The 24153-nt window shown below is 45.0% G+C and overlaps 1 protein-coding gene across 7 annotated transcripts in view; it reads left to right on the forward strand.

The window, feature by feature from the left end:
- LOC137377667 (BCL-6 corepressor-like protein 1) overlaps nt 1-24153 on the forward strand; it is a 355666-nt gene that overhangs the window by 286420 nt on the left and 45093 nt on the right. For all 7 annotated transcript variants that reach the window (XM_068047573.1, XM_068047570.1, XM_068047571.1 and 4 more), the window contains 3 exons: nt 15992-16408; nt 17738-18021; nt 23808-24083. In XM_068047573.1, coding sequence (XP_067903674.1) covers nt 15992-16408; nt 17738-18021; nt 23808-24083 — 977 coding nt within the window. The remainder of the gene's footprint in view (nt 1-15991; nt 16409-17737; nt 18022-23807; nt 24084-24153) is intronic.

A 24153-nucleotide genomic window follows, 5' to 3' on the forward strand; every position in this document is an offset into this window, starting at 1 on the left:
TCGTCCTGTAGCCATGTCTCTGTAATGGGCGGCACAGTGGCGCAGTGGTTAGCACCGCAGCCTCACAGCTCTAGGGACCCAGGTTCGATTCTGGGTACTGCCTGTGCGGAGTTTGCAAGTTTTCCCTGTGTCTGCGTGGGTTTCCTCTGGGTGCTCCGGTTTCCTCCCACATGCCAAAGACTTGCAGGTTGATAGGTTAATTGGCCATTATAAATTGCCCCTAGTATAGGTAGGTGGTAGGGAAATATATAGGGACAGGTGGGGATGTGATAGGAATATGGGATTAGTGTAGGATTAGTATAAATGGGTGGTTGATGGTCGGCACAGACTTGGTGGGCCGAAGGGCCTGTTTCATGCTGTATCTCTAAACTAAACTAAACTAATGGCTGTCAGATTATACTTATTTATTTCTATTTGTGCTCTCAGTTCATCTGTTTTGTTTCGAATGCTACGTGCATTCAGATATAGAGCCTTTAGTTTTGTCCTTTTATTATTTTTGTAACTTCTAGCCTTATCTGTTGATTTACTCTTAGATTTGTATGCTCTGTCCCTTCCTTGCACAGTCTGTTTATCATTTCCCATATAATACCTTTCTCTCTTGCCTTATCTCTACTCCTTGATTTACCATATCTTCCCAACTTTGATCCCTTGCCCCCACTCTGCAGTTTAACAGATTTCAGTATGGGTGATCAAGCTGTGGAAACACTATGGGTAGCATTAAGGATGCAAGACTCGGCAGGAATTATCTGATTGTGGTGACATACTGGGAGATGTCTAAATATGGTCAGGGAAGCATGTATCAAAAACAATATGGTTATAATGGTTGATTTTAAATTTCACATACACTGGGAGAAGCAAAATAGCTCAAATGTTAAAGGCAGTGAATTTCTAGAATGGATTCACGACAGCTTTATAGAACAATATGTTTAAGAATTGACAAGAGAACAGGCCATACTGGATTTAGTGATGAGGTAACAATCCAGAATTAGTTAACAATTTGATGGTAAGGGAACTTGCATATAGTGACTTGTGAAATAGTGCTTGAATTTGATACGAGGGGCAGTATTTTTAGGTCCCAATGGCGGATGCGGAGGTGGGCGGGTGTAAAAATTAGTGGCGCTGGCCGCCGTGTAGTTTTAAGTCGTCATTCCTTCTGCCGGTGATTTTCCTCGGGACAGGGGAACGCGAGGCCCGGTAACCCACCCAATTTGGCAAAGAGGCCAATTATTCTTGTAAACTAGCTCATTGTCAGTTCAAAGGGCCAGTTTGGAATTTTGTTGGGGCACACAGGTTGCACACTGGATGAGGGACAGTTTAGGTGCATGGACGCTCCAACACAGCTGGGAGCCAGCCATGGCCACACTATCAAATTAGGTGCGCCCACAAGAGCGACTCTCAGCCATTGGCACACAGGTGCCACCAGGTGTGTAGAGGTCACTGAGCAAGTGGTCTGTGTGCACCCAGGTATTGGAGGGGATCGTGACCCTCCTGGCATCATGGGGCCCTAAAAGGAGCAGGGGGGCTTTACAAGTTATTGTGAGTGCAGCTGAGTGTAAGCAAGGCAACAGGCAGATATGGGATTAAGGTTTTCAGATATTAGGTTGAATGGCACTGAGAATCAACAGCCTCAGCAGCAGAGGCAGAGCCCTGGACATGAGAGCAGTGGAGAGGAACAAGGGGCAGGAAGGCAACGGAGGCTGTACCCGCATCATAGGGTGTAACACCGAAGAAGAAGCTACCTGGACATATTGGAGAACAGGTGCTGGAGGAGATTGTACCTGTCACTGAGATTTGTGCCCCCGCCGCAGAAGATCTCGCACCACTCCTCATCATGCCAGTAGCCGCCAAAGTCACGTTGACGTGAACTTCTTTTATCTGGCTCCTGCCAAGGATCAGCAGCAGACCTTGGTAGCACTTCTCAAGTGGCAGCACACCATTGCATCTCGCAGGTCACTGATGCCCTATTCTCAAGAGCTGGGAAGTTCATACAATTTGAGACAGATGGGCCTTTTGGGCACAATGGGCAGTGGGATTCACTTCCATCACTGGATTCCTGCAGGTGAAGGGCATCATCGATTGCACCATGTGGCCATCAATGCGCTGTGAGCAGCCAGTGAAATTTATCAACAAGAAGGGCTTCCACTCTCCCAATGTTCTTCTGGTGTGCGACTGCAATAAGAGCTTCATGCATGTGTGCGCTCCCTATCCAGGCAGATGCCATGACACCTTCATCTTCTGGCAGTCCAAGATGCTGCAAATCTTCATTTCACCCCATAGACTTCATGGGCTGAATTCTAGGGGGAAAGGGTTATCTATTGACGAGATGGCTATTCACCTCTTTTATGTGATCCTTAGACAGAGCAGGCCATAGGGCTTCTGAAGATGCGGTTTCGTTAACTGGACCAATCGGATGATGCCCTCCAGTACGCTCTTGCAAGGGTCTCGTGCATCCTGATGGCCTGCTGCACTCTCCAAAACATGGCCCCTCAGAGAGGTGTGGACCTTGAAGAGGATGAGACCCTGGAGGAAGAGGAGGAACAGGAGGTGGAAGAGGAGGAGGAAGGTGCTGTGCAGGGAGGTGGCCGGGGCCGACGCAGGACTCAACGATCTCGTTAGGATGCCATCAACATTGCGGAACATCTGATTCAAGCATGTTTCAGCTGACAGCTTCTACCCAGGAGGATTGCATGCTCTGGAACTCACTTTGAGCTGCCTGTGAGAATACTTCCATTGAAGACACAGCCTTGACTATATCATTCTTATTGCCAATGAATGATACACATCTCTCCAGCGGTCTCACTATCCCCCTTCAAAAACATTTGCTTCCCTTCACCACTACATCTCTTTTTTCGAGTTTTGTCCGTAAACAATGGAAGCTCGCATGTCTAGAGTCATGTGTCAATATTTACAATGCATTCAGAAACTAACAAAGTACACATTTATAGGTGAAGCAATCTGCAGGTACCATGCTCTGTCCGACATAGTAGTGTCCACTTGAGACACTCTTCTAGATGGTGCTACCCGTGTGGACATGGATGAGGTGGAGGCAGCCTGCTTGCTCATGTCTGCTTGCGCCTGAGATTCCCCTTGCGACTGTGCTAATAGATGGTCCCTCAGTCAGAGGGGCGACGGAAGCCAATGATGATGATGATGGTGCTCTGCGAGGGGAGGCTCTCTCATCCTCATGGTGAGTGCCTCAGCCTTTGAATGGCGCTGCGGATCTCTGGAGGGGAGCACCAGTTGGGGCTCATCTGGCATCCACTCCATGCATCTTTGTGCCATTAGCGCCACTGACCAACCTATGCTACAAAGCATTGTGTAAATTCTATACATGTCAGTGTGTTGCTCCTGCATCCACTCGTTTTGCTGCTGCATATGTCTCTCCATGAGGTTGGCTCATGCATTCAAAATCCTGAGCCATTGTGGTACACATGAGCTGAATGGATTCCTCCATTCTAAACCCATGACACCGCGCTGCCTCAGGGAACTCTGACATGTGGTATACCTCTGTTTCTGCTGGTCGAAGTAGAGCCTCCTTTCTTGTGACATTTTTTTATTCGTTCCTGGGATGTGGGCATCGCTGACTAGGACAGCATTTATTGCCCATCCCTATTTGCCCTTGAGAAGGTGCCTTCTTGAACTACTGTAGTCCCATGTGGGGTGGGTACATCCACGGTGTATTAGGAAGGGAGTTCCAGGATTTTGACCCAGCGACAGTGAAGGAACAGCGATATAGTTCCAAGTCAGGATGGTGTGTGGCTTGGAGGGGAACTTGCAGGTGGTGGTGTTCCCATGCATCTGCTGCCCTTGTCCTTCTAGGTGGTAGAGGTCGTGGGTTTGGAAGCTGTTTTAAGGAGCCTTGGGATATTACTGCAGTGCATCTTGTAGATGGTACACACTGTTGCCACTGTGCGTCGGTGGTGAAGGGAGTGAATGTTTGTGGATGGTGTGGCAATCAAGCGGGCCATTGAATGTCACTTATCAGCCCAAGCCTAGATATTGTCCAGGTCTTGTTCATTTCTACATGGACTGCTTCAGTATTTGAGGAGTCACGAATGGTGCTGAATATTGTGCAATCATCAGCGAACATCCCCACTTCTGACCTTATGATTGAAGGAAGGTCATTGATGAAGCAGCTGAAGATGGTTGGGCCCAGGACACTACCCTGAGGAACTCCTGCAGTGATGTCCTGGAACTCAGATGATTGACCTCCAACAACCACAACCATCTTCCTTTGTGCTAGGTATGACTTTCATAAAACAGGGCTTCCCTTCGCTTCACTCGGTCCTCCTGGAGACTGTGAGGGAGTGGAGGGAGGTCCTCTTCCCAGAGAGTGGGAGGAGAAGGCCATTCAGCCAAAAAAAACAGGCATGGCTAGAGGTGGCTGAAACTGTCAGCAAGAGGGGTGTAGTGTGGAGGAACTGGATACAGTGCTGCGAGAGGTTCAGCAACCTTCTTTGCTCCAGCAAGGTGAGCACGTTGTGAGACCCTGATGACAGGCCTCTGAATATTCAACATCCAGCAGACTAGCTAAGGAGCCTGAGGGCGCATGCTGCTCCTGAACATGGGAGAAATGTGTGCCCAGGGTAGTTAATAACCCCTCAGCAAGGCCCAGAACCCTAGCGCTGTTGAGGACATGGCACTATTGCTACATGCAGCTTCATATGTAAATGAGCTGCTGGCATTGTTCGGAGAGGCCAGCAGTGCCTTATCTCTCTCTTTTGTCCTTGCAGGGCAAAAGGCCACATAATCTCATGGAGAGAGCTTGCACTGGAGGAGGAGTGCTCCAGCTTGCCATCATCAGTGAAATGGAGGAAGGAGCAAAGTAAATCACCAGGGTGGCCCTGGAGGACAAAGAAGTAGGGCATGGAGAGATGGGCATCTCTGGAGGAGTGGGTGAAAGGATATTGCTATCTGTAGATGAAGAGGGTGGAGTGCAGTCCTCCCTTTCTGACAGCATGCCACAGACTCAGCTGCATTGGGAAACCTCTTTAAAGAGATCCTGCAAAGATCCAGTGTGGGAGAGCTATAATCCCAGGTGCTGCATAACTCCTGAGAAGTTGAAAAAAATCCTGTGATTCAGGCTTGTGCTGACAGAAAACCCTGATGCCACATTTCTCCTAGAAAGCCTACTAGAATAATTCTCGACATCTCCAGAATGGACTGCTTCTAAAACGATCCCAGTGACCTGTTTCCATCTACCTGGACGCCAGACCAAAAAAGGGACAACTGACGTCCTTCCATATCTTTCTTTCATCAAGAATTAGCACGTATTTGGCCAGAGTAGTCTTTTTTTTGTAACAGACCACTGCAGAGGGAATTGCTTATTATTTTCAGTGTGTGTGTGAGTGTAATTGGGGAATTTTTAAAAGAGAACTTTCCTATTTCGATCAGTGTGTTAATGCTTTGCTTCATTACTGGCTAAGTCTTGTTTTATAAACTGATAATTTTATTGTCTATTAAAGAAACCTGGTTGGTATATTTTATTCTGAGATATAAAAAATAGGGTATATGCTTGGCTGTATCGATAACCGGGTAAACATTTTAAATATATGTTGTGACCTGTGGAGAAGTGGAACTAGAAAAGGAAGTGCACTCCTCCCGCCTCGGTCTTAACACCTGCCCCGGGTGGCAGGCCACTGCCTCTACTGTTGCCCTGATGCTTGTATCCTGCTTCCAAATGGCTGCCTCAGTAATGGCTGCTGCGACACCTTTAAATTGGGTCCGTAGTTCAGAAGTCCCACCTCCATCCCGCACCCACCCCCGCTGATTGTCCGCCCAACCCAGCCTCCAGCCAATTAGCAGCCCGTCTCTGCAAAAATCATGGACTGTGACTACTTCCCCTCTGGGGTGAGATTGGGAGCTTAAAATGGTTCTGACGTCGGGTTCCCAACCCTGGAGGGAAAATCCTGCTCTTGGTTTAAAAAGAACAGAGAGCCACAAACTACGATTTTAAGTTTAAATATGGAAAACTTTGAAGGGATGTGAAATGAATTAACCATGGTAAACTAGGCTGAACTATTGGGTAAGATACAAAAAATGCACACAAAAAGTAAAGGCTCCACTTGTGTGATTAAGCAACTATGGTCAACAAATGAGGTAAGAGACAGTATCAAGCTAAATAAAAAGATTTATGTAAATGCAAGGTAATGTAGAAATTCAGCAGTCTGAGACTTACAAGAAGCAACAAAAGTATACAAAGAAAGTTATAATAGGTACAAAAAGGAATATGAAAAACTAATAGCAAAGCTAACAGCAAAAGTTGTTACATTAAGATAAAGAAACTGGTAAAGAGGAATGTAAGTCTGTTAAAGATAGATGCAGGCATGGCTATAATGGTCAATAATGAAATAGCAGACTTGTTAATTTGTACTCTCTGTTTTCACTGTAGGAATAGGACAAAATACAAGCAGTATAAGGGAACCTAAAATAAGTCAAAGGGAGGAGCTTTGTGGATTTAATGTGCAATAAAAGGGTAATGGGAGAAAATAATGGGATTTAAGATTATCAATTCTCCAGGACCTGATGGTTTCTACCCAACAGTATTAAAAGAAAAAGCTTGAATAGTATAGAAAAAGCAGATTGTTTACTCATAATTTTCAAAAGCTTGTTAGATTCAGGAATTGTGCCTTAGAACTAGAAAATTGCAAATGTCAGCCCATTATTTAAGGAAGGAAGGAAAGGAAAAGCTACTTAACTACAGATCCATCAGTTATGGGAAAATTACTGGAATCTATCACCTGAGACAGTGCGACTGAATATTTAGACAAGTATGAGCTGATTAAAGAGATTCAGCATGGATTTTTGAAGGTTAGGTCATGCCTCACTAATTTAATTGAATTTTTTGAGGGGGTCATCAATACGGGGAGTGTCTATGGATATCGTTTGTATGGACTTCCAGAAGGAATTTGATAAGGCTTCACGCAGGAGATTATTATTAAAAAAAAAAAGTGCATGGGAGGTAACGTTGCGACCTATAGAGTAGGGAATAAAGAGAATGTACCCTGATTAGTGGTATGTGTAAGTAGTGTTCCCCAGGGATCTGTACAGGGCCATCAGCTTTTTACCATATATTAATGACTTAATGGAAGAATAGAGCTGTATATTTTAATTTGCAATTTGTTAGGGGGCACAGTAAGTTGTGTAGATAGGAGTGGGAAGTTACAGAAAGGATATAGATTAAGTGGACAAAGCTATAGCAGGTGGAGTTCAATGTGGGGATCCACTTTGGATCGAAGAGACTAGGAGCTGTGGAAGAGCAATCTGATTTAAGTGTCTTTAAGTGTCCATGTACACAAATCACTAAAAGCTATGGCACAGTGGCACATTGGTTAGCACAGCAACCTCACAGCTCCAGCGACCTGGGTTTGGTTCTGGGTACTGCCTGTGCGGAGTTTGCAAGTTCTCCCTTTGACCGCGTGGGTTTCTGCCAGGTACTCCGGTTTCCTCCCACAGCCAAAGACTGGCAGGTTGAGAGGTAAATTGGCCATTGTAAATTGCCCCTAGTGTAAAATGGTGGGGATGTGGTAGGGAATATGGGATTAATGTAGGATTAGTATAAATGGGTGGTTGTTGGTCAGCACAGACTTGGTGGGCCTATTTCAGTGCTGTATCTTTCTATGACTCTTTAAAAAAAAAAGTAATCAAATAGGCCAATGGATGTTAGCTTTATCTAAAGGGGTGGGAATATAAAAGTGAAGTGATGTTTTAGTTGTATAGTGCCTTGGTCAGACCACATCTGACTACTGCATTTAGATTTGGATTCTGAAACTTGGGAAATATATATTCACCTTGGAGGAGGTACAGTGCAGATTCACCAGAATGTTACCAGGACTTAAAAGGTTAAATTATGAGGACAGCTTGCCTAAACCTAGCTTGTATTCCCTTGAGTTTAAAAGGTTGAGGGTGTTGGAATTTAAATCTTTAAAATGATAGAAGGATATGATGGGATAAGATAGATACAGAAACTATTTCCTATGGTGGGAGAATCGAAAACAGTCTTAACGTTAGAGCTAGGACATTTAGGTGTAAGATCAAGAAGCACTGCTTCACACAAAGGGTAGTGGAAATCTGAAACTCTTTCTTCAAAAGGCTGTGGATGATGGGTCAAATTAAATTTTTAAGACTGAGATCAATAGATTTTTGTAGGGAAAGGGTATCGAGAAATATGGAACAAAGGCAGATAAATAGAGTTGAGATACAGATCAGCCGTGATCTAATTGATTGGAGGAACCGGCTTGAGGGCCTGAATGGCCTACTCCTGTTCCTATCTTCCTTTGAACCAGTTGAATGCTCATGACTTCATCACTTGTCTATTATTCAGCTCCGTCTACTATTGTTTGAATATTGTGATATACGTGATCAAATTAGCATTGAAAAGGAGGAAGTATTAGCTGTATTAGCCGGGTTGGAGATGAATAAATCCCCAGGACCAGATGAGATGTATCCCAGGCTGCTATGTGAGGCAAGGGAGGATGAATACGTGGCTGAAGAAGTGTGAGGGGGAGGGTTTTAGATTCCTGGGACATTGGGACCGGTTCTGGGGGAGGTGGGACCAGTACAAACTGGACAGGTTACACCTGGGCAGGACCAGGACTGATGTCCTAGGGGGAGTATTTGCATGAGTCTCACACACCCAATTTGACTGCTACCACTGGAAGAAGAGCTGAGGGAGTGACTTTTTTCCCTCAGTGCATAATGCCTGAACACCAGCAGCAGGCAGAACAAGAAGGTGAGGATGCTCCAAATGATAACATCCAGATACGGCCTTATCGAAGAAGGGCACTGGCACGTCATCGCATCCTCAGGACAAGGACAAATTACCTTCAAATGCCAGAGACGCCGAAGGATGTTGCATGAAATGGTCACAGGAATTTGTAGGATGCTGTGACATGATCTGCAACCACATGGGGTTGGTGGGAATTCCATGCCAGTTGCCCTCAAGGTGACTGCTGCACTCAATTTTTTTGCTAGCGGGGCCTTCCAGGGATCAACGGGCGACATATGTGGCATATCATAGTCTGTGACCCATGGCTGCATCAAAAAGTTTACCGGTCCCCTATTTCGTCATGCAAATGATTTAATCTACTTACCTGTCGACGAGAACAGCCAGGCAGCAAGGTCTGCAGCCTTCGGCGCCGTCGCTGGGTTCCCTAGAGTGCAGAAGTGATCGACTACACTCATGTAGCCATTAGAGCTCCCTGGGACCAGTCTGCTGAATTTATTAATCGCAAAGGCTTTCACTCTTTGAATATACAACTGGTTTGTTACCACAGGAGAAGATTAAAGCATGTTTGTGCACATTTCTCAGGGATCTGTCACGACTCATACATTTTGAGGAATTCACAGCTGCCAGGAGTTTTGAGGAACCAGCCGAAGTAGATGGATCCTGGGTGGCAAGGTTTACCTACTTTGTACATGGTTGATGACACCATGCGGTATCCCCAAAGCGCAGATGAAGAGCAATGCAATGCTGCTCACTTATCCATCAGAGCCATCATCAAACACACCATTGGCATGCTGGAAATGCGATTCCACTGCCTTGACCAGTCTGGAGGGGCTCTTCAGTACGCGTCACAGAGGGTCTCACGAATAATCGATTGCAATTAGACGCGGCAACGTTCTGCAAGCAGAGAAACAGGAGGAACACCAGTCCTCCGCTGAGGGCCGTGGAGAGATATGCAAGGGACATCGGGGAAAACCTCATATTTGCACGTCTCAGCCAACATTAAGCCACCTCATGAAGGAACGTTACGAGGTGAAAAAAATTCTCCAAATATGTTCACATACACCTGAGGTCTTATTCATTTGCTGTAATCGAAAAGGGCTGTTCTGACAATGGCACATGAACCAGCAGTGGAGATGTGCCTAATGGCCTGCATGCTATCAACTTAATTAAAAGAGACCTGCGTCTCCAGTGGAAAAATTGTCCTGCATCAAGGCATTAACCCACACATATAGGAAACTACAACGTTGCAGCACTTTGATGTTTGATAACCTCATTAGGTCAGGAAAGATGTGTCATACCACTTTCAGGTGTCAGCCATTACTCTCTGACTTCATTAGCATTCTCCTCTGACCAACAAACCTTGCAGCACCATACATTCCTTTGTTTTCAGGCACCTCCTCAAATCTTCATCTGAACAGCCAACACTAACCCTTACCCTATTGTCATCTTGCACCAATCCCTCAGTCACCCTCCACAAATGTTGTTATTACATCCTAATCAGGAATTTCACTTCACAGCCTCATAACTCTCTCTTTTCTCTCATATCAGTAGAAGAGCACGCGCAGCTCCAGGGAGAGGCAGAGAACCGGGGGTGAGCCTGCAGCCATAGCCACCCTGACCACATTGGAGGAGGACACCTTGGAGATTGGCAGGGTGGCACACATATCGAGCATCAGTAATGGAGAGATGGGGTTGCCCACAGCCCTGGTGACAGCATTAGATATCACACTGTCATTTAGCACTTAAAGAGGCGTGTTACATTGATGTCACCACTAACTGAAATGTCATGATATGCACTATGATCAGTTTGAATTCTTTCGCCACGTCAGCACTAACTCATGTCTTTTATCTCCCACATCCTTCAAGAGTGACAACAGAGCTGCTGCGGGAGGAGGCCAAGCACTCTGAAGCTGCACCCTCCACTCACCTAAATGGTTCCTGCATTAGAGATAATAGCTAGGTTGTCACATAGTGAGACGCACATCACACGAGAATTACAGGAGCAGGTGCTGGAGATAGGGACTGCATTGTGAGTCCTTGTTGGAGGGCACAGGACACTTAAAAAAATGCTCATCCAGATGCAGCTGCTGCGCCTCGGGAGTGATCTGCAAAAAGGGAACTTGCGGAGCAGCAACAGGAAATGTGTGCTTCTGTCAGGATTTCCAGAGGCAGTGCACAAGATTGGAGGAGTCTATCTCTAGCATGAGTGCTATGATGTTTCAGGTATTTGTGTTGACGTCCACGGTCACATCTGGCTCCTTGGAGAAGGCGGAGCACAGTGTTTTGCAGGGTATAACAGACCATAACCATTCTGGAGACCCTTGATCGGGCATACTGAAGGGCACCTCCAGATCTTTCGAGGCACCTGAGCTGCAACTTCAGCAACCCAACGACTTACTCTAGTATCGCCCTTATGGTCATGCGGCCTCCTGTTGTATCTCTCTTCTGCATCCCTGGTAGGGTTCCTTACAGGAATCAGCAATCAGGTCCTCAGAGGGTCCTAGTCTCCCAGGTGCCACCTGCTGACACAGTGGAGCTTCGAAAACCTGTGAGAGATGTTACTGCCACAGATTGAATGAATCATGGCAGTTCTTTCCAGTGGTCACAAACAATCTGAACATTGAGGAAGTAGAATCCCTTGCACTCGATGAACACTCCAGGCTCATCTGAGGGTGCCTTGATTGCTATATGGGTAGTCAGTGGCTTCTGTACCTATGGGAATCGAGCCACTGCAGCAAAATCAACAGTGCTTTGTCTTTGACTGGCCTCATCCATGGCAAAGTGGACATAAGTGACAGCCTTGGAAAACAAGGTATTGGTGAACTGGGAGATGCACTTAGGGGCAGCAGATTGTGAGTTTCTGGAAATGTCACCAGCATATCCCTGGAAGGAGCCAGAGGTGGTGAAATTCAGGCTGTGATGACCTTAACAGCCACTGGAAATATGTGCCCACCTGGCCCTCATGGAAGGAGGTCTTGTTCCAGGAGGCTGCAGATGTCCGCAACAACCTGCAGTGAAAGCCTGAGGCGCTGTTGCTCTGTCATTTTCAGGAAGCTGATCGTTTGCCTGTAGACATTGTGTTGGGGTATCGCCTCCTTCAATTTGGAACTCTGTGTCCCTTTCCTCTGACCTGTGGAGCGCCTGCGGAGAAGGCAGCTGCTGGTCCTGTGGTTGCTGCTGCTGCAGCTGTTGATGTAGTTTCTGGTGTTGCTCATGTTTGTGTAGCTACTCCTGTTGCTCCTCATCAGAACTCTATGCTGTCGCTGCATAAGTTGCTCCCATGCTGCAGTGAAGGCTGACAGCAGGGAAGTTGAGCTGTGTAATGTCCAAGGTGGGTGAAATAACTTCCAAACAGTTGGTAATCACATTTAAAGTAGTGCAATCTGGCTCTCAGAACAAGTGCTGTGAGCACAAGACGTTCACCGAGGCTGGCCACCAGCTTTGCTGTTTTACTCTTTAAAGGCTTTCCAGCATGTCAGTTTAATTGAACAATGGCTCCCTGCTGTGATCACGCCTTATTGATCCTGGTGAGTTGCACACAGCTTGGGAAACCCATGCACTGGCTGTTGAAGCCAGAACGCTGGGTTCAGTGATGTGATCGCATGAGAGAGGGTACAGAAGAGATTTACGAGGATATTGCCAGGAATGGAGAATTTTAGCTATGAGGAAAGATTGGATATACTGGGGTTATTTGAGATGTATACAATTATAAGGAGCCTAGAGAGTGTGGATAGGAAGGACCTGTTTCTGATAGCGTAGAGGTTAATAACCAGGGGACATAGATTAAAGTAATTAGTAGAAAGATTAGAGGGGAGCTGAGTAATATTTTCACCCAGAGGGCGGTGGGGTTTGAAATCCACTGCCTGAAAGGGTGGTTGAGGCAGAGACCCTCATTGAATTTGGATAAGCAGTTGAGGTGCTGTAACCCACAGGGCTACAGACCAAGAGCTGGAAGGTGGGAGCTCTTTTTTGGCTGGCTCAGACACAATGGGCCAAATGGCCGCCTCCTATATCGTAAATCTTCCTATGTTCTAAATCCTGAGTTAATTGGGGCTTTAAATATTTTAATTGCTTACCTTTTAATTACTTACCTGACCGCTCCATGGGGGTTTCCTGCTCTCCTGCAAACCCAGAAGTTGGCAGTATCATGTCAGGTTCCTAATGCCACTTTTTACCTTAACCCGAATCCCCCACCTCCCCCCCCCCCCCCCCCCCCCACAGACAGTTAAAATTCTGCCCATGGAGTCAGCTTACACAGGTACATTGAAGTCCCCCAATTCGACCTCTTCCCCAACTCTCTCAACCTGTTCACTACCTCTGGCTTGTCAGACTGCTTTTCCGATGTCCAGTCTTCGATGATTGCTCAATTTCTTCCAGTTAAACTATAGGAAACCTGAATCAATCATCATTGGCTCCTGCCAGAAGCATCATATCCCTCACTACTGATTGTACCCTTCGCCATAGCTGTTGTCTCAGGTTAAAACAATCTGTTCTGAACTTTAGTGTCCTATTTGATCCTAAGCTAGGCTTTTGACCCCATATACACTCTTATCACAAAGGCTGCCTACCTCCACCTCTATAATATAATATCTCTTGCCTTCACCACAGTTCATGCGTTTCTGTGACTTTGTCATCTCCAAACTTGCCTAGTCTAATATTCTCCAAGCCAGCCCCACATTTTCCTCCAGAAATTTCAGCTCATCCAAAACTCTGCTGTCAATATCCTATCCCACACCAAGTCATGCTGACACATCACTCCTTAGTGACCTACATTGACTCCCATTTTCCCCCATGCTTCAAATTTGAAATGCTTATTTTTGCTTTTAAATCCCACCATGGTATCTCTGTAACCTCTGCCATCCATACAACCTATACACTTTTACATTTCAGAAAACACATTAACCTTAGAGAGAAACAATAGAGCTGACTTTAATTCTTGAGGCAGTTGGTGGGAGTTAACAGCAACCGCACACGGGTATCTTTGTCGAAAGACAGGTAGATTTTAATTTTCGGGTCTCATTTGAATGCTGCCGGTCAGCTGCTCACCGATTTTGGGTGAAAAGCAGCAACTGACCAGTGATGGGGAAGTAGAGAGGGATCATATGAAGGGCGCCAAGTTTATAAAATAACATTGAAGGACCTGGCTGACTTCTTGACCACTTTACCTGATGGGTGGCTACCATGAATGCCCCACTCAAGAGTGCATTGAACTGTCATCAGGGCTCCATGTGAATCTTGGGACCCTGATTTGTATTTATCCACTTCATCCCCCACAAAACCAAAAAGCTTAAAATGGGGAATAGAGCAGGAAATGGAGACACTCCTTTCCTAGAGATGGAAGTGAATTTAAAATTCCTTTATTGTCTTTCTTCATTGTAACTGAGTTTATTTTAAAAGAACTAATCAACAACCCCTTGCATTTATATAGTGCCACTAACATCCCACGGTGTTTCATAGGAGCATTATCAGACGATATTTGACACCGAGCCACTTGACATATTAGGACAGGTAACCTAAAGCTTGGTCAAAGTGGTAGGTTTTCAGGATCCACTTAAAGGGGAGAGAGGTGAACGTAAAATTGTGGCATTGAATTTTGAAGGCATTAACCTCTAATTATCGCTTGTGTTGACAGTTAAAAAATGTAAACATTCTAATTGCTAACAGATGTGAATTTCCAACTGCTTCCTGCCCATTTTTGCAACTGAAAACAATGCAGTGGAAAATCAAAGGGGTGCATCTCAGCTGCCTGTTGTATGCCCAAATCCTGCTTCATGCTGTTTTCAGGCAGGCCTGTGAATGGGTATACAGAATGGCCTCCCGAAAATGCTGGTAGGCTGCTTACATTTGCAAATCACGGTCCTACTCGGGTGTAAGTCCCTGTTTGCGTGCTTTGCTCATTTGTACCAGGTGGCAAACAGTTTAACCAGCAGCTTTTAAAGGGTTCACTGGAGGCCACTCCAAAATCAGTTTGGAACATTTTTGTGGGCCACGGATGCTCTATAAAAATACTGTGGTTCACTGCTACTTCAGGTTGAAGCCCCCCACCCCCACTGCAGCCATCTACTCCTTTTGGTGCTGATTTCCAAATTAACTTGCTCACAGAGCTGTCGGATTCCCCCTTCCCCTGGTGTGGCAAGCTTCCCCCAGTGCTCATTGAACACTCAACTGCTCGTTCAAATTATGCAGATGAGACCTAGACCTGAACCTGAAAATGTTTTGGGCTTCCAGTGCTGGCTTTGGATAGGTGGTCTAACCTTGTTGCTGACTCCATACTCACTTTGGACCGTAGAATGGATGAAGTGACAGAATGTCTTTCTTCCAGATTTGTTTTTTCAAGTAAAAAATGAATGTGTTGAATTTTGAAAGCTGTAATTTCCAACTGTATTTTGTTGATAGTAATTCAATTGTTTCATCTGTCTTATAGCTGTGTGTGTGTTTTTGTGAGAGAGATCAAAGAGAGAGACATGCAGAAATACACATCCAGGAGCAAATCACAAAATTCAGTATTTAGAGGGATCCTTTAGAAAGCCAAACTGCTGTAAAGATGTAATTACAATGTTACAAATTTACATAGGTAATTTCTGGTATAAATGTAGGCATTCAAATCTACAATGAAAAAAGGCCAGAATGTGTGACTTTTAAATTGGGGATCGAATGACGTTTGTACACCCTAGTTAAATTATATCGTGGCTACTTCACCTGAAGATGATACTTGATCTTGACTCCCCATTTGGGATGGGTCCAACTCTAGGGTACAGGCAGCTGGAAATAATGTCCCAACACACTTCTGACAGAGGAGCAAGGACCTTGGGATTTGGGGCCCTTAATGCCTTCATGATACATTTCCAGTGAGGTCAACTACAGAACAAATTTCTCTCTGCCTTTATCCATACTTGCCAACATTCACTCTCCAGGCTCACATTGACATTTGGGAAAGGTGTTGGAAGGCTGCTGGCACCTGTGAAACCATATCCAAGCCAGAGATGGCACCTTCAGAGAGAAGGGGTGAAAACTGGCACTATAAAGTCTTTTTGATTTCCAGTTGAGTTGGTTATAATGTTTCAGAGGCAGCTGGTAATGAAAAACAATGCAATGAAATAGCATCAATATCCTAATGGGCATTTTACATGGTTGCAAAGTTACAAGAAAATGATTTAGGCACAGGAGACAGCTGCCGATTACAGCAATATAATATTCTAAAAACACAGGTTGATTAAAATGTTTTTAGATATTACAAAGAAGTTTTTAATTTGTGTATTGCAGAAAGTTATTGTGGCTCATCTGTACATGTGACCTGTGACCAGACAGACAGTACATTGGAGGAAAGTCAGCGTATGCATGAGGAAGTGGAAGATGATGTAAAAGTAAAGAAGAATTCAAGGGGTCAGGACCTGTTTACAACGGAGGACAAAGAGACCAAAGAGAGTGAGGTGGGAAGGACTGACAGCTTGATTACTGAAGTGAGTGAACAGGATAGATTGGAACCACATGACTTGAGTTGTATAGCAGAGACTGATGGGAATTGTAAAAATAGTAATAAGCAAAACTCTACCATCAAGACACAAACAAAAGGCAGTAGGAAGAAGTTCCAAAATGAGAAGGATTCAGAAATACCTTTACACGAAGGGGAGGAAAAGCAAGCTATCACGGGGATTCAAACACGGAAAGCAGTTACTACAGGTAAAGTTCAATGTCTTTTAAGCATTGTATGCCTTACCACTTTTAGAAATGTATGCTTTAAAATCTGTATTTAATGTCACTAATCCATATTGGTGATCAGTTCACATATTCTATGATTTTACTGTCTTCTGTTGACGAACAACTCCACTCAAAACTCAGCATAAGAGTTTGAAGTAATTTTCTTTGCTGGGAAATGATCCTGGCTACAAAAATGTTAGCTCAATTACCTCTCAGTGTAGAGAGACCTTGGAGTTCAGCACTCATGTGCTCCCAAGTCAGAGAATTGAGTGTGGCAGGGAGTGTTCAGTAGCATTCATTCAAAGTGCACCACTTGAGTTGCATACCTTGTTAGCTTATATGACTGGGGGAAATTTGGGAGCTCCTGAACCATGTGCATCCATTTCCAGCATTGGCCCAACCTTTGAGTTTGTTCTATGGTTCTGTAGTCCTATAGTATGATTCTAGGTAAGACACCATGTTGTCCATTTGCCAAGTCACATTCATGCAATTCCATTGCTTCCAAACACTGACACAATATTTGGTGCCACCTAAAGCAAATTCCATTCTCCAGAACTAATGCTTGCATAGGTTGACTCTTAACATCAAATTAAAGCCAAATAACTGGCATAAGCATATTTCTCATACAAGGAAGAGCAAAGTATTATTTGTGAAACCTTTCTGAAGGATTTCCTCAAGAACTTCATTTGTATTATATCCTCAGCCATTGAAAACCTGCCCTGACATGCAAACACAGAACTTTGTTAAAGAATCATCTACCCGTCCCCACTGGGCACAAAACTACCGCAAGTCATAATTTTATAGGGTTCAGCCCCAGTACTAGCCAAGGCACTGGTAGATGCTCGGGCAGCTTTGGGTTCTGTGGCTTTGACTGAGTTGCCTTGGACTAGTGGTTCCTTTGAAGTAGGGCTGATAAACTAGCCCGTTTTCTCAAGAGAAGTGGGGGAAGAGGAGGAGAGACAGCTGGAGGAGGATATGGAATTCCTTCATGGCATAATGATGTCTGTGTATAGTGCTGACGGCTCATATCTCACTTGATGAGTATAATGCCAGCATTGCTTCTCAGTTAGGGTCCAACTACAAGCACCTCTTGTATCAAGTAAGAATGTTGTAGTTGATCTGTTAGACCAGTTTTGTACAACATCATACTACACATTTGGTGTTACAAAAGATGATGTTGCACTGATGCCAAGCATGGATTGTAACTGAGGCATTCTGGGTTCCAGCTGGGATACAATTTCTTAGGAGCTTACAGATCTAGAGTAAAACTGGAGTCTTGTCAATCTAACTATATTGCAGTTTTCCTTTTAGGCACATGGACGCCTCCCACTTCACCACGAAAGAGGCTAACTCCTTCAGGCAAATTGTCCAGTACTGACTGGAATCTGAGTGTCAGACACAGCACTCCTGTGTCAGGAGGTTTACGGAAACGTAAAGAGTCTTGTAGCCCAGGTGCTCTCAATTTGAGCCACACACAAGAATCTCCAAGTCAGTATCAGTCAGAAAAACCATCAGGAAAACGTAAATGTAAGACAAAACACATTAGTGGACCCCAGTCATTGGAAGAAGGTACAAACAACCAAGGAAGACACAAGGTAAACAATGTACAACAACTTACATTGTATAGTGCCTGTAATGTAGAAAAATATTCCACGGTGCTTAATCAAAAAAAAGGATGCTGAGCCAATAAGTGAGACATTAGGAAGGCAGACCAAAAGCTTGGTCAAAGCTGTGGGTTTCAGGGAGAGTCTTAAAGGAGGAGAAAGAGGTAGGGGTGTTTAGGGAGGGAATTCCAGAACATGGTGCCTAGGAGACTGATGACAGGCTCTCCAATGGTGGGGTGAAGGAAGTGGGCGATACTCGAGAGAGAGCGGGACCAGTGGAGAATTTAAAAGATCTATTCAGTCCAGTCTGTGGCTTCAGAGCAGACCGACCAAGAAAAATCAAAATATGACGTCACAGGAAAACATGTAGTTGATTGGTTTGTGAGTATTTTTCTCATTAATCTTTCAAAACTCGGATAATTTTAGTAATTGTAAGGTTTTATTAGTAGTAAGGTTTACTAATAGTAGAAAAGCCTATTAAATTGACTGGTGAATATTTCCTATTTATTACTATTGGTAAGGTTTATTACTTTGGTGAGGTTAGAACTACTATTGGTAATGTTTTAGTATTGGTAGGGTGTATTAATAGTGATAAGGTAAATTAGTATTGGTAAAGTTTATTATTAGCAGTAGTAAGGTTATTATTACTATTGGTAGGGTTTATTAGTATTAGTAGTAGCAGGGTTTATTCGTAGCAGGGTTTAGTTGGAGTACCAAGGTTTAGTATTGAATAGATAGAGGAATGGCTGGGCTGCTCCAACCTCTGGAGTGCACATCCTGTGCTATGGGAATTCCAGGACACTTCTTGTGTCCTGGATAACCATATGTGCGGGAAGTGTTGTCAGTTGCAGCAGCTTGAGCTCCGGCTTTTGGAACTTGAGCAGTAGCTGGCATCACTGCATTTCATCCGTGAGGTTGAGAATTTTGTGCTAGCATGTTTATAGATGTGGTCACCCCGCAGCTTAAGACTATGCAGGCAGAGAGGGAATGGGTGACCACTAGACAGGCAGGTAGTGCAGGCGACCCCTGAGTGCATCTCACTCTCCAACCGGTATTCTGAATACTGTGGAAAGTGATGGTTCATCTGGGGAGTACAGCCAGAGCCAAGGCCATGGCACCATGGATGGCTCAGCTGTTCAAGGGGGGGTACAAGGAAGATTGGAAGAGCGATAGTGAGAGTAGATTCGATAGTCAGGGGCTTCTGTGGCCGCAGACATGAATCCAGGATGGTGTGTTTCCTCCCTTGTGCCAGGGTCAAGGCTGTCACTGAACAGCTGCAGAGCACCCTGAGGGGGGAGGGTGAACAGCCGGCAGTCGTGGCTCACATTGGTACCAACGACATAGGTAGGAAGAGGGATATGGTCCTGCAGAAAGAGTTTAGTTAGCTAGGTAAGGAATTAGCAAGCAGGACCTCAAAAGTAGTAATCTCCAGATTACTCCCAGTACCACGCGCAAGTGAGTATTAGAAGTAGGAGGATAGGCATGTATCCGCTGGAATTTAGAAGAGTAAGAGGCTCCTCTTGTGGGAGAATCTAGAACTAGGGGTCACTGTTTAAAAATAAGGGGTCGCCCATTTAAGACAGAGATGAGAATTTTTTTCTCTCAGAGGGTCGTGAGTCTTTGGAATTCTCTTCCTCAAAAGGCAGTGGAGCAGAGTCTTTGAATATTTTTAAGGCAGAGGTAGATAGATTCTTGATAAGCAAGGGGGTGTAAGGTTATCGGGGGTAGGTGGAAATGTGGAGTAATCAGATCATCCATGAACGTATTGAATGGCAGAGTAGGCTTGAGGGGTTGCGTGGCCTATTCCTGCTCCTAATTCGTATGTTTGTAGGATCGTGCAGATGAATGCATGGCTGGAAGGATGGTGCAGGAGGGAGGGCTTTAGATTCCTGGGGCACTGGGACCAGTTCTGGAGAAGGTAGGACTTGCACAGGCCTGACAGGTTGCACCTGAACAGAGCTGGGACAAATTTCCTTGCAGGGTGATTTGCTAGTGCTATTGGGGAGAGTTATACTAACTTGGCAGGGTTTTGGGAACCGGGAGATAATACAAGAGAGGAACACCAAGGTGCACAGAGAATTGGAAGAGACAGATAGCACTAGAGTAGGAAATAGCAAAGTATTAGGTGGGGTACGAGTGAGAGTGTTAGACACTACGAGAGAAGGGAGTAGTTCTGTATTAGATGGGAGTGGACTGAGAAGGACTATGAGGAATGCAAAGACAGAATTACAGTGCTTGTGTGTAAACGCACAAAGTGTGGTGAATAAGGTTGGTGAGCTACAAGCACAAATAGCAGTATGGGAATATGATGTAGGGGCAATAAAGGAAGCATGGCTTAAAACTGGCAATGATTGGGCGCTTAATATACCAGGGTATAAATTGTTCAGAAAAAATACAGAAGGGAAAAAGGGAGGTAGGGTGGCAGTACTGATTAGGGATGACATTGCAGTTCTGGAAAGGGAGGATGTCCTTGAAGGGACGAGGACAGAATCCATTTGGTTAGAGTTGAGGATTAAAAGGTTATAATCACACTACTAGGGGTATTCTATAGGCCTCCAAATAGTGAGAGAGAGAGGAGCAAATCTGTGGGGAAATCACAGAGACGTGCAAGAACTACAGAGTGGTGATATTGGGGGACTTTAAGTACCTAAATATCAATTGGGATAATTTTTAGAGTAAAGGGTATGGAGGGGGAGGTATTTCTAAAAGGTGTTCTGGAGAACTTCCTTGATTAGTACGTTCTCAGCCCAACAAGAAAAGAGGCATTGCTGAATCTGATGCTGGGAAATGAGGTGGGCCACGAGGACCAAGTTTCTGTCGGGGAGCACTTGGGTAAGAGTGATCATCGTGTCATAATGTTTAGACTACTAATGCAGAAAAGCAAGGAGCAGACTGAGGTAGAACAACCAGATTGGAAGAGAGCTAATTTCAACACGATGAGAAGGGATCTAGCCAGGGTAGACTGGAACCAAAGACTGGCAGGAAGAGCTGTAGTGGTACAATGGGTTATCTTTAAGGAAGAGATGCTTCAGGTACAGGTTAGGAACATTTCAACAAGGGTGAAAGGAAGGGGAACCAAGAATAGCGGCTGGATTTTATTTTCCCAGCGGCGGGACAGGCAAATCTGTGGGCTGCGCGCCGCCATGCCACTGCGATCTAGCGTGCAGTGGCTTATTATAATATGCTTGGGGGTGTGTGGCCGCCCATCACATGGCAGGGATGGCCTCGGCGATGCCTGTTTCTGCGCAGGCGCTGGCCTCTTTTTTTAAAGGGCTGCCAGGCCTGCGTTGACAGATGAAAGTTGCCCACCTCCCCCCACCCTTCTGCAAACAGAAATAAAGTTTGACCCATCTACCCCACCCCCAACTACAGCAGAAAAGCCCTGATTACCCTTTTCCATCCCAAATGCACTAAATACAGAGTTCATCCCTTTCACTCCACAATTGACTTAAGTGCAGAGTTCAACCCTTCCCCCACCCCCCAACTACACTGACAATGCAGAGTTCCCCCCCTTCCCCACCTTGGTGGTGCCAGCTTTCCCTGGACGAGAAAGTGAAGGCACGGGAATGCCGCACATTGCTTGGAGGATCCGGAACTGCCGGTAAGATCGCTCCGGCTTCCATTTAAATATATTCAAATAAGTGATTTTAATCTTCAAATCCGGGTCCTGCTGCAGAGCGGCGGATGTGTCGCAACAGAGCTTCCCTGCCACTGGGAAGATGAGGCCCGGCATTCCCAGCATGGCTCCGTGGTGGGCTGCTGCCGCTCCGATCCTCCGGCGCCACCCTTCCCCCCCGGCCACAGATCCCGACGCCGGGAGCTCAACAAAATCCATCCCTAGGGCTCCTTGGTTGATGAGGGAGAAAGTGATGATGGTGCAATGAAAAAAGAACGAAAATGATGCATGTCAGGTGAACTCCAAGTGAGAACCAGGCCGTCAACAATAAGTTGAGAGGGGAGGTGAAGAGGAAAATAAGACTGGCAAAGAGAGAATATGAGAATAAAATGGCAGTCAACATAAAAGGGAACCCAAAGATCTTCTACTGGCTGGTAAACAGTAAGCAAGTTGTAAAAGGAGGAGTGGGGACTATTGGGACAAAGGGTAATGTATGCTTAGAGGTGCAGGGCAAGGCTAATATACTGAATGAGTACTTTGTATCCGTGTCCACTAAGGAAATGGAGGCTGACAAAATATCAGTAGAAACAGAGAGGGTAGAGGCAATGGACTAGATAGAAACTGAGAGGGGGGAGGTACTAAAAAGGCTGGCTATGCTTAGGATAGATAAGTCCAGATGTTTTGCATCCCAGGTTGCAAAAGGAAGTGAACAAGGAGATAGCAGAAGGGCTTGCCATAATCTTCCAATTTCCCTGGATACAGGGGAGGTGCCAGAGGATTGGAGAGTCCTAGCAACTACAGGCCAGTTAGTTTAACATCAGTGGTGAGTAACGTTTAAGAAACAATAATTAGGGAAAATATCAATGGGCACTTAGAGAGTTTCGAGTTAATTAAGGATAGCCAGCATGGATTTGTAAAGGGCAGATCATGCTTGACTAATCTAATTGAATTTTTTGATGAAGTAGCAAAGAAGGGAATGCGTTGGATGTTGTTTATATGGCTTTTAAGAAAGCATTTGATAAGGTGCCACATATAAGGCTGGTTAAGAAAATTGAGGCTCATGGAATAGGAGGCTCAGTGTCCAACTGGAAAAGAAAATTGGCTTTAGGGGTGGCGTAGTGGTAATATCACTGGACTAGTAATCCAGAGGCCCTAGGGATACGGCTTCAAATCACACCACGGCAGCTGGTAGAATTTAAATTCAATTAATTAATAAAATTCAGTTACTTAAAAGAAATATGGAATTGAAAGCTAGTCTCAGTAATGATGCCATGAAACTGTCATTGATTGTCGTAAGACCCCATCTGGTTCACTAATATCCTTTAGGGAAGGAAATCTGATGTCCTTACCAGGTCTGGCCTACACGTGAGTCCAGACCCACAGCAATGCAACTGACTCTTAACTGCCCTTTGAAATAGACTAGGAAGCCATTCAGTTTAAGGGCAATTAGGGATGGGCAAAGCGACACCCACATCCCATGAAAGAACAAAAAACACAGCAAGGCACAGTAAATGGTTGCTTTTCAGACTGGAGGATGGTAGACAGTGGTGTTCCCCAAGGGTCATTGCTGGGACCACTGCTTTTTTTGCTACATATAAATGACTTGGATCTTGGAACACAGAGTAGAATCTCAAAATTTGTTGACAACACCGAACTTGGAGGTGCGGCAAACTGAGGATGCTATGAACTGCCTGCAACAGGACATAGATAGGCTAGCAGAATGGGCAGAGAGGTGGCAGATGGAGTTTAATACTGACACGTGTTTTTATCAGAAGGAATAGGGAGAGGCAATATATACTTAATGGCACGGTTCTCTAAAGAGAATGTAGGAACAGAGAGACCTGGGGGTGCATGCGCATCGATCTTTGAAGGTGGCAGGACATATTAGAGAGTGGTTAGTAAAGGATATGGGATCTCGGGCTTCATAAATAGAGGCATTGAGTACAAAAGCAGGGATGTTATGCTGAACCTGTGTAAAACTTTGGTTGGGCCCCAACTGGACTTTTGCATCCAATTCTGGTCACCGCACTTTATACAAGTTCCTGCATGTTAAATATACAATGAAAAGGAACAAATTGAGTTGAGTTGTTTGATAAGATTATGGTATGTAATTCTTTTCTTTGTCCCATTGATTGACCTATTAAATATTTATTTGTAATAGATTAAAGTAAGGCAAAATCGCTCCCTAAAGCGCTCAGCATTGATGCTGGATTCTGATTGGAGCCCATCACCAAAGAAGCAACGTGATTTTTCAGCCCACTGGAAAAAGCGGACATCCTCAGTTACTCCTGTTAAACACACAACGGTATCGCGGTCACCATCTGCTCAAGCAGAGACATCCACAGGGCAACAGTCGCAAGCTGAAACACGAAAGCTAATAGTAAATAAGAATGCTGGCGAAACACTGCTGCAGAAGGCAGCACGATTAGGCTATGAGGTAAAAGCTGTAATAACATAGTACTTGATCTGTTTAATTTTATTAATTTTCTCAGGGCTGCCAACTTTTT

Source organism: Heterodontus francisci, chromosome 15 (genome assembly GCF_036365525.1).
Source record: "Heterodontus francisci isolate sHetFra1 chromosome 15, sHetFra1.hap1, whole genome shotgun sequence".
Classification (NCBI taxonomy): Eukaryota; Metazoa; Chordata; class Chondrichthyes; order Heterodontiformes; family Heterodontidae; genus Heterodontus; species Heterodontus francisci.